The following is a 15,357-nucleotide window of genomic DNA, read 5'->3' on the forward strand; positions in this document are numbered from 1 at the left end:
TATTGTGTCCTGGCTGGACCCTAGCTTCGTGCCATTAAGATCGGGTCGTATTGGACTATACAGACCCAGTCGGTGTACGAAACTGGTTGGGAAGCCACCACAGCTCAACAACTTAAATCCGGTATCATCAGATGTGTCAAAAAAAGTGGACCTCAAGGAGATTCAGACCATGGTTCTAGGAAAATAAATTTTGGACTGGGCATAATTATTTATTGGACCCGCTGGAAGGGAGAAAGGAAGATCTCAGAGAAAAGTGAGAAAAATTCAAGAAAAAAAATATCTCACATGGAAATTTGTATATAACATTCTACGATAGAGTAAAATTCATATTTAATACATTTTTTTTAATTTGTGACGTGACAACGTTTGTGAATTCTATTAATCGCAAAGAGCGTGTTGTGACATCACAAAATGCATGTCGATATTTTCAAGGTTCTTGCAAGTTAACTGTTTTTTGTACTTTTCTGTACTGAATATACTGAATATAATTGACAAATCATATATTAAGATTCAAAGGAGCTGAAAAAGCTGGAAACCTTCAAAAACCGGAAAGCGCAAAATGAAAGGTGTCACGCAATTTGACTGGCAACAAGTTAATTTATTTATAAAATATAGTACAGCAGATAATTCCTGTGGGAAATTTTCTCTTCTTTATTTTGGTATCGTTTACTTTGTTTTAAAATGCTACTGGTTGTTGCAGGAGAAGTGGCGTAGTCGCTCTTTATTTAAATCTTTTATTATACACGTAATTAGGAAGCGTTCAGTGTTTTTGTGTGTTATCTTCAATTTTTGTTATTTCAAGTTGTTCCGTTGTATTTATTGCATTTGTTCTGTTGTTGTCTTCATTTGTTTTGTTGAGTTTAGTTGCGTTGTACTATTCCGTGTTGTAGAATTTATTGTTGTATTGTGAGTTTTGTTTGATATATTTTGATGTTTTAGTTTTTCTGTAATATTTGGATGTTTCTCACTTTAGAATTATTAGTTTTGGAGCTGTTCTCTCGGTTACCTTCTCAGGTTTCCCAAACAAAACTCTCCGCCGTCACGATTGGATTTCAATAAAAAAATACGTGCAATAAATAATAGAATATATAGTCGGTCCAATCAATTTTGCAGGTTTTCCTTCTCAGGATACCTAGAGATAATTTCTGCCGCGCGTTGAGACACATAGGATTTTCGAAATTTCATTTTCTCGTTCCGTCGATTGTTCGCTTTCACATAATCACATCACTTACCTCAGTGAATCCTGATTCTCACCTCTCCCCACTAACAACTATCCCTCCCATGATAAACGCTAGGGAACCACGCTATAGAGGCGACCCTTCTGGCCTTCGGGCGGCGAATATCATACTAACATTCCTTCCCTTCCCCTGGTGACTGTAAGGACGTGGCCGGCGTCGTTATTGACCATTTAAAGCTCGAATCACCGAAAATTGCACAACGAGAATGATTTGCTAGTCCCAAGCGTCATTCTGAGTGTTCTGTGTGCAATTTGGTTGGTTCAGGTCAATCACGGAGAGCAACTACGAATTGTACAGTCTACCCAAGCTCAAGCTCAAGCTCTTTATTTTGGTATCGTTTACTTTTTGGAAATCGTGTGACTTGCACACGAAAACGTGTTTTTAGTGAGTCGAAACGTTATCACGTCACGCTGGAATGGGTCTACTGTAAGAAACTTCGCCGTTGCATTCCCAAAAAAAAAGTATAGACAAATCGACATTTCGGCTATTTTTTTTAAATATGAAATATTTGAAATATATATTTCTTTCTTCATTCGGGTGAATGTCACTTCTGGGTAAACGAAATACGAGTAAAAACCGATAGAATCATCAATATATATTAAGCAAATCTTGATTAATATAATAATCGGTTGTGAATTGATTCAATTCTGTATTGGACTTAGGATTTTGTACATTACAAAGCGATACAATCTTTTGTTTTCTGAACTAGCTTTGTCTTATCTATATATATAAAAATGAATATGTGTCTGTCTGTCTGTCTGTCTGATTCTTATTGACTCGGAAACTACTGAACCGATCAACATGAAAATTAGTATGTACGGGTTTTTGGGGCCGGGGTAGGTTTTCGTGATAGTTTGAGACCCCTCCCCCCTCTCTAAGGGGGGGGGTCTGCCATACAAATTAAACACAAATTTCTACATTACTCGGGAATTAATCAAGCAAATGAAGCGAAATTTGGCATGTGAAGGTTTTAGGGTGCAATAAATGATTCTATGGTGGTTCGACACTCCTTCCCCTCTTTTAGGGTGAGCTGTCATACAAGTGAAAAACAAATTTCTGCATAACTCGAAAACTAATCAATCAAATGGAACCAAATTTGGTATGTGAAGATTTTAGGGGGCACGAAACGTTTCTATGGTGAATGGACACTCCTCCCCCCTCTCCAAGGGGAGAAGAGGGGAGGGGTCTGTCTTTATTCTATCATATTTTTTGCATCAAACAATTTTTCCATGTAACGGAGAAACATGTTTTTTGCAAGTGGTTGAAGAATCTTGAACGAGAATTGTGTCTGAAAATAATCTTGTATTATTATGATGAGTTTTGGTAGAAATACTAGGATTTTTTTAGTAAAAGGTAAATTCAACGGGGTCAATCAAAGAACAGTTCTACGATTGGACTCATGAACTTGCGCTTTGTAAGAAAACATGAATGTTTGAAGGTATTGGATGACAAAAACAAATTTTGGGCGGGACCAAGTTTGCCGGGTCAGCTAGTCCATTATAATTGCATCATATTATAGAGACGACTGCTCTGACGTTTCGATCGATTCAACGTTATTTGACGCCTACAAACCACGACAGGATCGGAATCCGAAGCTCCCGAAGCATGTGAGACCTAAATCACTCGATTACTCATAAAATGCAAATAAAACTCCCCGTTAACTCTACATAATGCTCTGTTCTGGATCACATTAGTGATCCCAAACACCGTTGTAATTCCTGAAAACCGTAAACACCACATTTAAGTGAAGCCAACGCGGTTTCCTTTGGTTCACTTGGGCAATCGTCATTCATTCGCCAGAAGTCTATATTGCGTGTCATACTCATAAACACACGCCTCATCTTCAGTAATGAGATGTTTGTGAATTTTGCAGTCAGTTCCGAACGATAAACTGCAATATTTTGGAAGAACTCATGAGCAGAGCTCAAATCGAAAGTTATAATGGCTATTTTACGGTTTTTGACTAGCGTGTTTCACTTAGGCGTCGTGCACAAATTACGTAACGCTAAAAATTAGGTTTTTGGACCCCCTCTCCCCCCTATGTAACATGCTTTGAAACAATCTGGAGTGGAAATTTGAATGATATACAAACTTGCAATACAGTGTATCAATACCTGTGACACTAACTGTGTACACTTAGCTGGCTTTCTGCTAAATTTATTAATAAAAACAAAAATTTATCTACAGAGAGCAGCTCGATGTAAATTTTTGTCTGCAGAAGATAAGGTTCTTATTGTTATCGAGTATTTTTTGAGGTATTTTTCGCTACATGAGTGTTTTACCATCACTTCTGGAGGCGATCTGGCGTAGTGGTAACATCCATACCTCTCACGCAGAGATCACGAGTTCAATTCTCAATCCCGACATTCTTCAAAAAAAAAAAATGGAAGTAAAAGTGACGAACCAGCCGAAATGTGTTGAAAGTCACTATAATAAAGAAAAAAAAAAAACCATCACTTCTCTTCCAATTTATCGAATCAGCGGTGAAGTTTTATCATTTTTACTCCAGAAATATTTATGAAAACAAAATACTAATCAAGTGGGGTAAGACGAACAGTCCACCGACTAAAGACGAACATTTCGTTTTTGAAACAAATTGATTATCTCCTCCTTAACAGATGCCCACTAACTACGTTTTCAAGGGCAACCAGATATCATGGGCGAATGAGCAGAGCGGTTTTTAAAACCTAATTTGAATTTGTCATTCCGACAAATGAATTTTGAATTTTCAGATAGTGGTCATCTTTCTCACCCCAGCTGTCCGTCTTTCCCGACTCAATCTTATTTTTTTTAAAGTCGGACACATTCATTTTTGCAAAATTTCTGCCTCAAAGACAAATTTTATTATAAAAAGAGACCTAGACTATCAATTTGTGGTGAGATGGCTATATATTTTTTGTGGTGTTCACGAAAAAATCAACGTTTACTTAAGGTATCCGTCTTTACCATCGTTCCCCTATAGTCTGCTTTGACGGGATATCCATCGATTACTAGGTTATTCCACAAATCGGCTAACGATTCCCCTGCATACTAAAAATGTTTTATTTCCAATTCCGGTGTCTTGTTTCGAGTTTTTATCCAAGTGAGACACCCCCCCCCCCTCCCCCCTATGTCACATTAAGTAACGAAACCTCGACCCCCCTTCCCACCCTACTCACGTTACGTAATTTGTGCACGACGCCTTAATGGTTTTTTAAATGTAAAATGAAATGACTGTTTTCTTCATAGTATCATGGTTTTTCTTGGATTGTCATTGACAGATATTTAAACCTCACAAGAATAGAGCTGGAAGCTACGCGGTCCAAACTGATGGCTGTGAGTACATAGCCGATATCAGATAATCATGTGACCATGTTTATCGTGGATTTGATTAACACCCAATGTTCATTAGGAATGTATTTACTCCTTTCGTTACAATAATTAAGTGGGAAAAACAGGAGGTGGGTTATATCTATGGTATAACCGCAAGGGTGACGTAGGACTATCGTTGATTTAGAGATCATTTGTTTGAAGTTGAATCTAAATCCATCCTGAATGAATGAATAAATATATATTTGGGTGACTTCAAAAACGAGAGTGTTACGTTGGAGACTCAAGGTTTTATGCATCCAATATTGGATACAAAAAACCTTGTTCTGAAGAATAATCTTCAGAAGCTTTCCTGCTAACTGCACTTGATTGACAAATCACAAAACCATATGTATGTGGTTATATGGATAGAAAACATTAAAATAAACTCGCTTGAATGTAATTTTCAATTCCAAGGGGAACTGGCAGATTATTTTTCAGCAACGATCATTTCTTTCCAGGTTTCCTCTCGATAACCAGCAAACGAAAAGAGTTGCGCGCGTGTATGTGTGTGTGTGGCGGCTGCTTCTATGTCTTCCCGAGGAACCGTATTTCGATGCTGATACTCTCTTGGTCACGAGAGTATCAGCATCGGCTTTTCTGTGCTCCCTCACAGTTAAAACAAACTGATTGCATTTCAGGTCAGGTCAGGCCAGGTAATGAATACCTCGATCCCTCGCCGTTCAGCTCGTTCAGTAACGATGTTGTCTTGTCGATGTCCTCAGGCGTCGTGCACAAATTACGTAACGCTAAAAATCCGAATTTTGAACCACCTCTCCCCCCCTTTCGTAACGCAATTTCCTATCTCTAATAAACAGAAAGTAACGCAACATCTACCCCCTCCCCCCTTATCGCGTTACGTAATTTGTGCACAACGCCTCACGAAAAATGAATCGGTTTCACCACCAGAATATCATTTCAGTATGCTTTTCGTGCGTGATTGAATCGAGAGAAGGTGTGGTTTACGATGGCAATTTGGAAGGCAAACTAGAGGAGAATGAACTCTCTGAGTATGAAAATTTCGGCGACTGGGCAATAATCGATTGAAAATTATATAATTTTCGCGATACGAAACATTTTCCGTTTTTCATGTTATGCATCCAATATTGGATACGAAAATATCCTACTGATGGGAAAGAATAATCTTCAGAAGCTTTCCAGCTAATTACACTTGATTGAAAAATTACGAAATCAAATGTATTTGGTCGCTGTGTTCGCCATATAATTAGAAAACATTAAAACAAACTCTTTCGCATGGATGCATTCTTCAATTCCCAGGGAACTGGCAGATTATTTTTCAGCAACGATTAGATCTTTCCGGGATTTTCTCGATGCTGTATGGCATCCAAACGAAAATTCTCGTTTCAGTTTGGCCTGCAAAAAACTTTTCTAAACTCTAATCCATCAAATTGGGAGCACTGAAAAGGGCCGATGATTATATGCTAAGCTAATATAGCACGCTCTCCCCGGATACGATGGGCCAGCTGGATGTCCTTGGGCATGATGTGACGCGTTTTGCATGGATAGCACACAAATTGGTATCTTCTAATAAGCCTCCTGCAGCGTCATAACCGCGGAACTTTGGAAGCGCAAGTCGGTTTTGAAGTCCTGAGCAATTCCACAAACCAAATGCTGCAAAGGTAGCTTGCGGATCAGCAATTCGGTCGACTTCTGATAGCGACGAATTTCATGCGAAGTTCCCGGTCGATAGCGATGTGGCTTCTTCACGCTTCCTGCGGCTGATGCGCTTATCCGAGCTGCTTTCGTGGTGCCTTACCACCGAAAGACTAACGAGCTGTTTGCTTAGTCCCGATGAAACGAGTCCTCACGGTGCGAGAGTAGAGTAAGAAATGAACGAAAGCAAGAGAAGTGTGATTTTATAAAACATAAAAGAATCGAATGTAAACCCCACCCTCTTTATTGTATAAGCTTACTGTATACTCACGAATATAATAAGGGTGGGATTTAGATTCTATACTTTTATGGTTTATAAAATGACGCTTCCTTTGCTTTCGTTCATTTCTTACTCTACTCTCGCACCGTGAGGACTCGAGCTCGTTAGTCTTTCGCAGACAGCTCGTTAGTCATTCGGTGGTAAGGCACACGAAGTGAGCTCGGATAAGCGCACCAGTAGCAGGATAGGTGGAGAAGCCACATCGCTATCGACCGGGAACTTCGCATGAAATTCGTCGCTATCAGATATCGACCGAATTGCTGATCCGCAAGCTACCTTTGCAGCATTTGGTTCGTGGAATTGCTCAGGACTTCAAAACTGACTTGCGCTTCCAAAGTTCCGCGGTTATGACGCTGCAGGAGGCTTATTCGAAGATACCAATTTGTGTGCTATCCATGCAAAACACGTCACATCATGCCCAAGGACATCCAGCTGGCCCATCGTATCCGAGGAGAGCGTGCTATATTAGCTTAGCATATAATCAACGGCCCTTTTCAGGGCTCCAAATTTGATGGATTAGAGTACAGAAAAGTTTTTTACAGGCCGAACTGAAAGGAGCATTTAGCGAAAATCGTGGTTTCGATAATAATTCGTTACCAATAGGTGCCATGGATATGGATTTCCTTATGAAGAATATGAAATACGTGACATGATGTAGTGAATATATCCGAAGAAATCACTTTGGTGAAACTGCATTATAAAATTATTTGTGTACGAATGCCGCAATCGATAGTCGACTCTAATTTGCGCTGGGTAATTTCCTCGGAGGACTCGATTCCTCCTTTGAGCATTAATAATGTCTTTCTGGCAAAACGATGTGGTATGAATCACATTATTTGAATGATAGAATGAAGAAGTTTTCTGCCAATTTCCTTCAACCTCCAAACGTATCTTTCTCCCGTTTGTCGTTTTCGCGTTCGCTAATCCTTTCTCACAACACCCATTTCTAGTTTGAGAAATTGTTGGGTAAACATTGTTTGCCAGTGCGCGTAGAGCGGGAATTCCTAAAGATTCATTGCACCTCTAATAAATTGCCGAAAGACGTGGTCCAACGTTGATTGCACTTGATTGAAAAAATCAAAAACGAAATGTATTTGGTCGAAGCATTATATGAGTAGAAAGCAAATAATCGCACGAAAATGACTTGATTTTCGCGATGTGAAACATTTTCCGTTTTTCATGTTATGCATCCAATATTGGATACGAAAATTTCCACTGATGGGGAAAAAAATATTCAGAAGCTTTCCTGTTAATTGCGATTGATTGAAAAATAACAAAACCAAATGTATTTGGTTGCAGTGTTATATGGATAGAAAACATTAAAATAAACTATTTCGCATGAATGTATTTTTCAATTCCCAGGGGAACTGGCAGATTATTTTTCAGCAACGATTATAGCAACGAGAATTCCGCGCGTGTATGTGTGTGTGTGTGTGTGTGTGTGTGTGTGTGTGTGTGTGGCGGCTGCTCCGATGTTTCAAGCGGAACCGTGGCATCACTCTCCTCCTGATGAATTTCCTTTTGGCCTTAGGTGCACAAACAGGCTCTTGGTGACACCGTTCATCAGCGCTTTCATGATAAACGAAATTAGCTTCACAACAACAGCGACAACATGCTCCAATCGCTGTTCAATCATAACTGAGTGGGTTTACGAGCGGCGCTCGCTTATATACCGATTTTTGATTTCAATAGCCTGTTTTGAATGCAATTTTAAGACTATTGAAACAAGTTTTTGGATGAAAAAGTAACAAGTATATGACGCGTAGACATTTTATCTTTCAAATGAAGTGTTTATCATACCATTTCGTTCAGTTGTTTAAGAGCTATTAATGCTCAAAATCTCGGTCTCCAGCGTAACGCTTTCGTTCCCGAAACTTTGGTTTTACACCCCGGTATAGAAATGAAAGACGTAGTCCTACGTCAAAAAATCAAACAGTAAACTGTTGTTTCTCTCCTTAGCTTCAGAACTCAAACATACAAAAATGAGGATGTGTCACTGTAAACATTCCTCGTTCTATTATTTGCTGACAGAATCAGTTCTCATGCAGGTCAATATTTCGACTGGGCACAGCTCTCGCGTTAAGTGCATTTCCGGTATACACAAACTAATTGACCGGCAGTTGAGTCGATGCCCCAACTTCGGGTCACACTCGTGCATAATGCACCCACACGCAGAACCTGTCTATGTAAGTTTTCGTTTTCAATTTTCCGTTACCCTCGATTGCCGACGTCATAATCGTGCACTGGCGAGCGCAAACTGCTGACATCTGCTATATCGTTGTGCTCTTCTGAATATTATGCGATTTCTATAATCAGGAAAAGAAGCTCTCAATCTGGAGGCCGAACGAAACGTTACTTTCATTCTACATTCTCTGGGCATTGTTTACATCGTTTATCGCTCAACCGAGACGCGTCGTGTGCGGGAGAATCTACAACAAACACCGCTATGGTGTTATCGATTAGCGATCTCGTGCGTTAAATTCCGTCTCTATTTGTTGTTGTTTTTCTTCCAGACTGCCCAGCAACTGCCTCATCTCTCAGCACGATAGATTTCATACACCTACCATCATAATGAGCTCCGCCAAATGCCAACAAACGCAGTGCGTAGCTTCCGTCGTGCCGGGGCGAATAGCAATTGCAGCATTTTGTCTGCTCGCGCTCGTTAGCGGCCAAACCCGACCGGTCCGTGCCGCCGATCCAGTATCGACAGCTAGTGTCATATCGGTCCTGCACCTGGGCAGGGAGATAATCACCAGCATTATGGAGACCTGGGACCTAGTGGACGAGGTGGGAGATGTCCATCTGCCCTACAAACGAGGCAATGATAAGAAAATACTCAAACAAATGTACATGATCAGTCAGCAGATCGAGAACAGCGAACATCAGGTTGGTGGTGGCTGATCGGCAATGGTGGACCTTTTGTGACCATCTTTTTTCGTTACAGATTCTGAACAACGCCCAGCTCACCGTCGACATCCTGCTCAAGCAGTTGATGTTTGAATTCCGGCTCGAGAACTACCTGCAGGAACTGGCCGATCTGATGAATCGAGTGAGCCATCGGGAACAGATAATGCGCTCGTACGTCGAATCGGAAGAGAAGATCGAACAGCTGACGCTGGAGTCCTTTGCCAGCAGTACCGTTGCGCTGGACGTAAACAGCATTCCCCTGCTGTTGGCCCGGATCGATCTGCTGGTTTCGGGCTCCCGGGATTTACCCTTCAAGAAACCGGGCATCCTGGAGCTGCTGCTGCAGAACACTGAGGTGAGGTATAGTAGGACATATGGGGGGAAAAGCGGCGACATAGCGGCAAGTGATTCAAAGAAAAATCGGATCCAGAGATGATCATTGACAATTTTTTGCGTTACGTTGAGTGAGATTAGACGTTAATAGTTCCACCAAAAACGTGTATCAGCAGCGTTGCCAACCTTCCAGGTTTATCTGAAATCTCCCAGACTTTTACAGATATTTCCAGACTATTCTAATCCAGACTTTTTATGATACGTCCAGATTTATCGCAATTCGCAAGTTCATCTAAACTTCCACAAAAGTTAATAAACATTTAGCAATTACTCAATGACATCTCAGATGGAAATCATTAGATGTGACATGACATTTGTAGCAACCTAAACTGGAGTCCCTTGCGAGCAGCCAATTTGATGAGATTCGGTACCTTCTGAGGCGGTTCCATACGAACGAAAGCATGATGAGCGCATGCGGAGCGTTCACCGAATTGTGGAAGCTAGACGGAGCACAGTCTCGTCAGCCTTCGTAAAAGGTATACACGATAGAGCGCATGAAGGATGCATGCGAAGCGGTCACCGAGTGGTGAAAGCTTAGCGGAGCACCGTCAGCGCATAGCGCATAGATCATATGAACGACACAGAGGATGTCAGGTGTAGCAACTCGCGCCTGATGAGGCATCTCTTCTGTGCGAAAATCATTAAGGTGGTGATGAATATGTTATTCAGCATGGTGCCAGGCTCTTACGAGGCGATTGCCCATCGAGAATGAGAACTTTTGCAACCTAATATTATTCGTGACGCGAAGTTCCTCGAGTACGGTGATAGCTCGGGACATCAGTAGCTTGATTCGTCCCATAAGAAGTTGGAATTTAAGATGAAAATATCGTGTAAGACTTCGGAGCCGGAAAAGCTTTATAGCGACAGCAGCTTCGTAGGCTGGCACATGCGAGCCGGATCATAACGAGGAAGGCCGAGTGAACTACGACGTAAAGATGAAGCTGAGTGTTCACAGGAAGAACCGACGAGTTACAACGATGCTGTGGAGATTTCTGAGTAGAACCAAGCAATGCACGTGGAAATGCTATCACACACTGCAAACCAAGCGTGGGAGTTTATACAGCTACCGGGAGGGAAGAAATGTGTAGGATCGAAGAAATGCTGGAGCGAATGGACCGGAGTCAGTGATGATCGGTGCTCATTGCAGAAGAAGCATGGGAGTAAATGACCACCTTCTTGCGTAATTTGTTGACATAGGATTACGTCATTTGGAATCATATTGGGGATACAGTTTGAAAAACTGAAATCGATCGCATCGCCAAAATTATCCAATTTCAATCGCTCAGTTCAGCCATTTCATGATGGATTTATGAGATTTTTGCGTCCATCGATTCGGGCACTCCGTAACAATTAACTAATTTGAGTAAATTAATATATATAGTAGAACCTCGATTATCCACTGAAGCTAGTTCTATAGTAATTCTATAGAGCTTACCGGAATTTGTCAGATTATGGTCTTTTGCTTTGGTCATGGCTTCCACATAATCTGGCAGATGGATACACATTTTTAGTCTGGTTTAGTGGTCGAATTCATTTATTTATTTCGGCTTAACGTCTGTACAACATGGCCTGATTCACAATTTTTCTCCAATTAACTCGGTACGTGGCTATCTCCCTCCAATTCCGCGGGCACCCCGTGCTCACCATGTCATGCTCCACTTGGTCCAACCACCTTGCTCGTTGTGCTCCTCGTCGTCTCGTACCAGCCGGATTCCCGATGAACACAATTTTTGCTGGATAGTTGTCCGACATTCTTGCAACATGTCCTGCCCAGCGTATCCTTCCAGCTTTGATCACTTTCTGGATACTGGGTTCGCATGTGAGCGCGTGGTTCATCCTTCGCCTCCATACGCCGTCCTTCTGTACACCGCCGAAGATGGTTCTTAACACCCGCCGTTCAAAGACTCCGAGTGCTCGCAGGTCCTCTTCGAGTATTGTCCACGTCTCGTGCCCGTAGAGGACAACCGGTCTTATGAGCGTTTTGTACAGGGAACATTTCGCACGACTGCTAAGTCTGTTTGACCTTAAGTGTTTGTGGAGACTATAGTAAGTACGACTCCCATTGATGATGCGTCTCCGGATCTCGCGGCTGGTATCATTGTCAGACGTTACCATTGAGCCAAGGTGACAAATTGGTCCACTACCTCTAACTCATCGCCGTCGATCATTACACTACTACCTTATCGGGTATTTGGTTTTAGACGCATTGATTTTCAGTCCAATTCTCTCTGCTTCGTGCTTAAGTCTGGTGTAATGTCCAGCTACCGTCTCAAATGTGTTGCCGACAATGTCTACGTCATCAGCGAAGCAGATGAATTGACTGGATCTATTGAAAATCGTACCACGCAAGCTAAACGCCGCTCGTCTCATAACACCCTCTAGCGCGATGTTGAACAGTAGGCAAGAGAGACCATCACCTTGTCGAAGCCCCCTGCGGGACTCAAATGGATCAGATAATCCACCCGAAATTCGCACATAGCACTGTATTCCATCCATCGTAGCCGTAATCAGTCTTGTCAGCTTCACGGGGAAGCCGTTTTCGTCCATGATTCTCCATAGCTCTTTTCGTGTTATTGAATCATATGCGGCTATAAAGTCGATGAATAGATGGTGCGTGGGGACTCTGTACTCACGGCATTTCTAGAGAATCTGCCGGTCAGTAGTAGACCGACCTTCGATGAAGCCGGCCTGATAACCTCCCACGAATCTGTTTGTCAGTGGCGATAGACGACGGAAAATGAATTGGGGAAGCACTTTGTAGGCGGCATTCAGGACGGTGATTGCACGAAAGTTTTCACAGTCTAGTTTGTCCCCTTTCTTGAAGATAGGGCAAATAACCCCATCTTTCCACTCCTGCGGTAGTTGTTCTGTTTCCCAAATTCTGATAATCAGCCGGTGCAGATAACTAACCAATTTTTCCCGGCCCATCTTGATAAGTTCCACTCCGATGCCATCTTTGCCAGTTGATTTGTTGTTCTTCAACTGTTTAATAGCATTCCTTACTTCACCTATCGTTGGGGGTGGTACATCTTCATTATTTACTGCACCAACGTAATCGCTTCCATCGTCATTTTGGTCCTCTGCCTGTACGCCATTCAGATGTTCATCGAAGTGCTGCCTCCACCTTTCGGTCACACCACGTTCGTTCGTCAGTATGCTCCCATCCTTATTCCGACACATTTCTGCACGCGGCACGAAGCCTTTTCGGGATGCATTGAGTTTCTGGTAGAACTTTCGCGTCTCGTGAGAACGAGTTCTTCACACTCCTCTTCCTGGCGGCGCTTCTTTTCCCGGAAGAGTTGGGTTTGCTGTCTCCACTTCTGTCTATATCGTTCCACGTTCTGACGGGTAGCTTGACGCAGCATGAGCTCCCGCGCAGCGTTCTTCTCCTGTAACACTTGCTGACACTCATCATCGAACCACTCGTACCGTCGTCTTCGTTCCACTTGTCCTAGGATGTTCTCCGCTACGCTGTTTATGGCTGTTTTAATCATGCTACAACAGTCCTCAAGAGGAGCTTCGTTAATTTGTTCCTCTTCCGACAGCTCAGCTTCAAGCGAATGTGCGTAGTTTTCGGCGACATCTGCTTGTTTCAGTCGCGTAATATTGTACCGTCGCGGGCATCGGTACCGAATGTTGTTCATAACGGAGAGTTTTGGGCGCATCTTAACCATCACTAGGTAGTGGTCCGAGTCGATGTTAGCGCCTCGATAGGTTCTGACGTCAGTTATGTCCGAGAAATGTCAGCCGTCTATCAGAACATGGTCGATCTGAGATTCTGTTTGATTTGGTGACCTCCAGGTGTATTGGTGGAGGAATTTGTGTTGGAAGAAGGTACTGCGTACGGCCATATTCTTAGAGGTGGCAAAATCGATGAGTCTTAGGCCGTTTTCATTTGTTAACTGGTGTGCACTGTACATACCAATTACAGGTTCGAACTCCTGCTCTTTACCGATCTGGGCATTGAAATCCCCGATGATGATCTTGATGTCATGTTTTGGGCAGCGTTCGTATTCGCGTTCCACCTGCGCGTAGAATTCGTCTTTGTCATCATCGGGACTTGCAAGGTGAGGGCTGTGCACGTTAATGATGCTGATGTTGAAGAATCGGTCCTTCATCCTCAATCTGCACATTATTGGGTTGATTGGCCACCAACCAATCACCGCAGCTCTGGTAGATGGTATGACCATCGCGAACTGTTCGTACTGTAGATCCTCTCCAACACACTTCCTGCAGCGTTACGATGTGAAACTTGCGGTTTTCAATAGTTCGGAAAGCACACGAGTGCTTCCGATGAAATTGAGAGATCGACAATTCCACGTCCCGAGTTTCCAATCGTTAGTCCGTTTTGATTAGTTTGAATAAATATGCACTGCTTTTTACGCGGGGGATACGTGCCTCGTAAACATTTCGAAATTTTCGCGGTTTTTTTACGTGGTTTGTAAAAAAACGCGAAAATTTCGAAATCCGCGTAAATTCCGAAATCGGCGTGAAAAAGCCGCGTAAATTCTGAAATCCACGTAAAAATAAGCTGCGTAAAAAAGCCACGTAAAATAAAATCGAGTACAAGAAAAAAAAAACCGAGTAAAAGCGGCTTTAGTATACACTGGAGTCGCTTTTTACGCGGGGGATACGTGTCGCGTAAACAAAAACCGCGAAATTCCAAAATCCGAAAAAAAACGATATCGAAATTTTTTTTTCTATGCCAAATGACATAAAAGGTCGAGATCTGGTATCATCTCGAAAAAAATTTTTGACTAAAAATCGACCTTTTGGAACTTAGCCTGAATGTCAAAAAAATCCAAACTTTGAGTGCGTTGAGGCATCCCGAAATATTGTCCAATTGAGCTGAATTTTTGCACAGTCATTTTTTGATCCAATAAACAAAATGTACATGATCGGTTCTTCAAATTCGATAATTTTTTTTCCATACCTTCATTGCCTCTCAGGCTAAGTCCCAAAAGATCGATTTTCGGCCAAAATTTTTTTTTTGCCCAATGAACAAAGTGTACATGGTCGGTTTTTGAAATTCGATGATGAATTTTTTTCCATACATCCATTGCCACCCTACTGTTTACCTTTCTGAAGGACTAACTTCACCTACAGGCAAAAGCAAACAACATATTGAAAATCCTACAGAGAGTCAAACTAGTGAAAAACATTTTTTTGGCATCATAAACTTTCTAATAAATGCAATAATGAAAACTATAAACGCCACAATTGCATTTTTGTCCTGATTGGTGACGAAATTCTTCAATGTTCCATGATTTTCCCTGACCTTGTTTGAATTCCCAGATTTTCAAGATTTCTCCAGGTAGTCGACACCCTGAGTCTAACTAATTATTTGTCTCGGTGTGGTGATTGTTCGATTATTTTAAGGCGATTAATCGTATCGAATAGCGAACAGCTGAAAATTATTTGATAAGTTGATGCACGATTAATTTAAAAATAAAAACGGACATCACTACTCCCTTCCTCCACAGAATCACCGCTGCAGTACCAGATCACGCAAGTAGG

General features: G+C 41.9%; 2 protein-coding genes across 3 annotated transcripts in view; one reads left to right on the forward strand and one right to left on the reverse strand.

The window, feature by feature from the left end:
• LOC129763218 (E3 ubiquitin-protein ligase Ubr3) overlaps window positions 1-15,357 on the reverse strand; it is a 184,028-nt gene that overhangs the window by 22,862 nt on the left and 145,809 nt on the right. The gene's annotated exons all lie outside the window — the stretch shown is intronic.
• Window positions 1-15,357, forward strand: part of LOC129763220 (uncharacterized) — a 40,526-nt gene that overhangs the window by 5,304 nt on the left and 19,865 nt on the right. The window contains exons 2-3 of the mRNA XM_055762101.1: window positions 9,054-9,426; window positions 9,485-9,802. Of these exons, the coding sequence (XP_055618076.1) occupies window positions 9,112-9,426; window positions 9,485-9,802 (633 nt within the window). The 5' untranslated portion in view covers window positions 9,054-9,111. The remainder of the gene's footprint in view (window positions 1-9,053; window positions 9,427-9,484; window positions 9,803-15,357) is intronic.

This window comes from Toxorhynchites rutilus, chromosome 1 (assembly GCF_029784135.1).
Source record: "Toxorhynchites rutilus septentrionalis strain SRP chromosome 1, ASM2978413v1, whole genome shotgun sequence".
NCBI classification, from domain to species: Eukaryota; Metazoa; Arthropoda; class Insecta; order Diptera; family Culicidae; genus Toxorhynchites; species Toxorhynchites rutilus.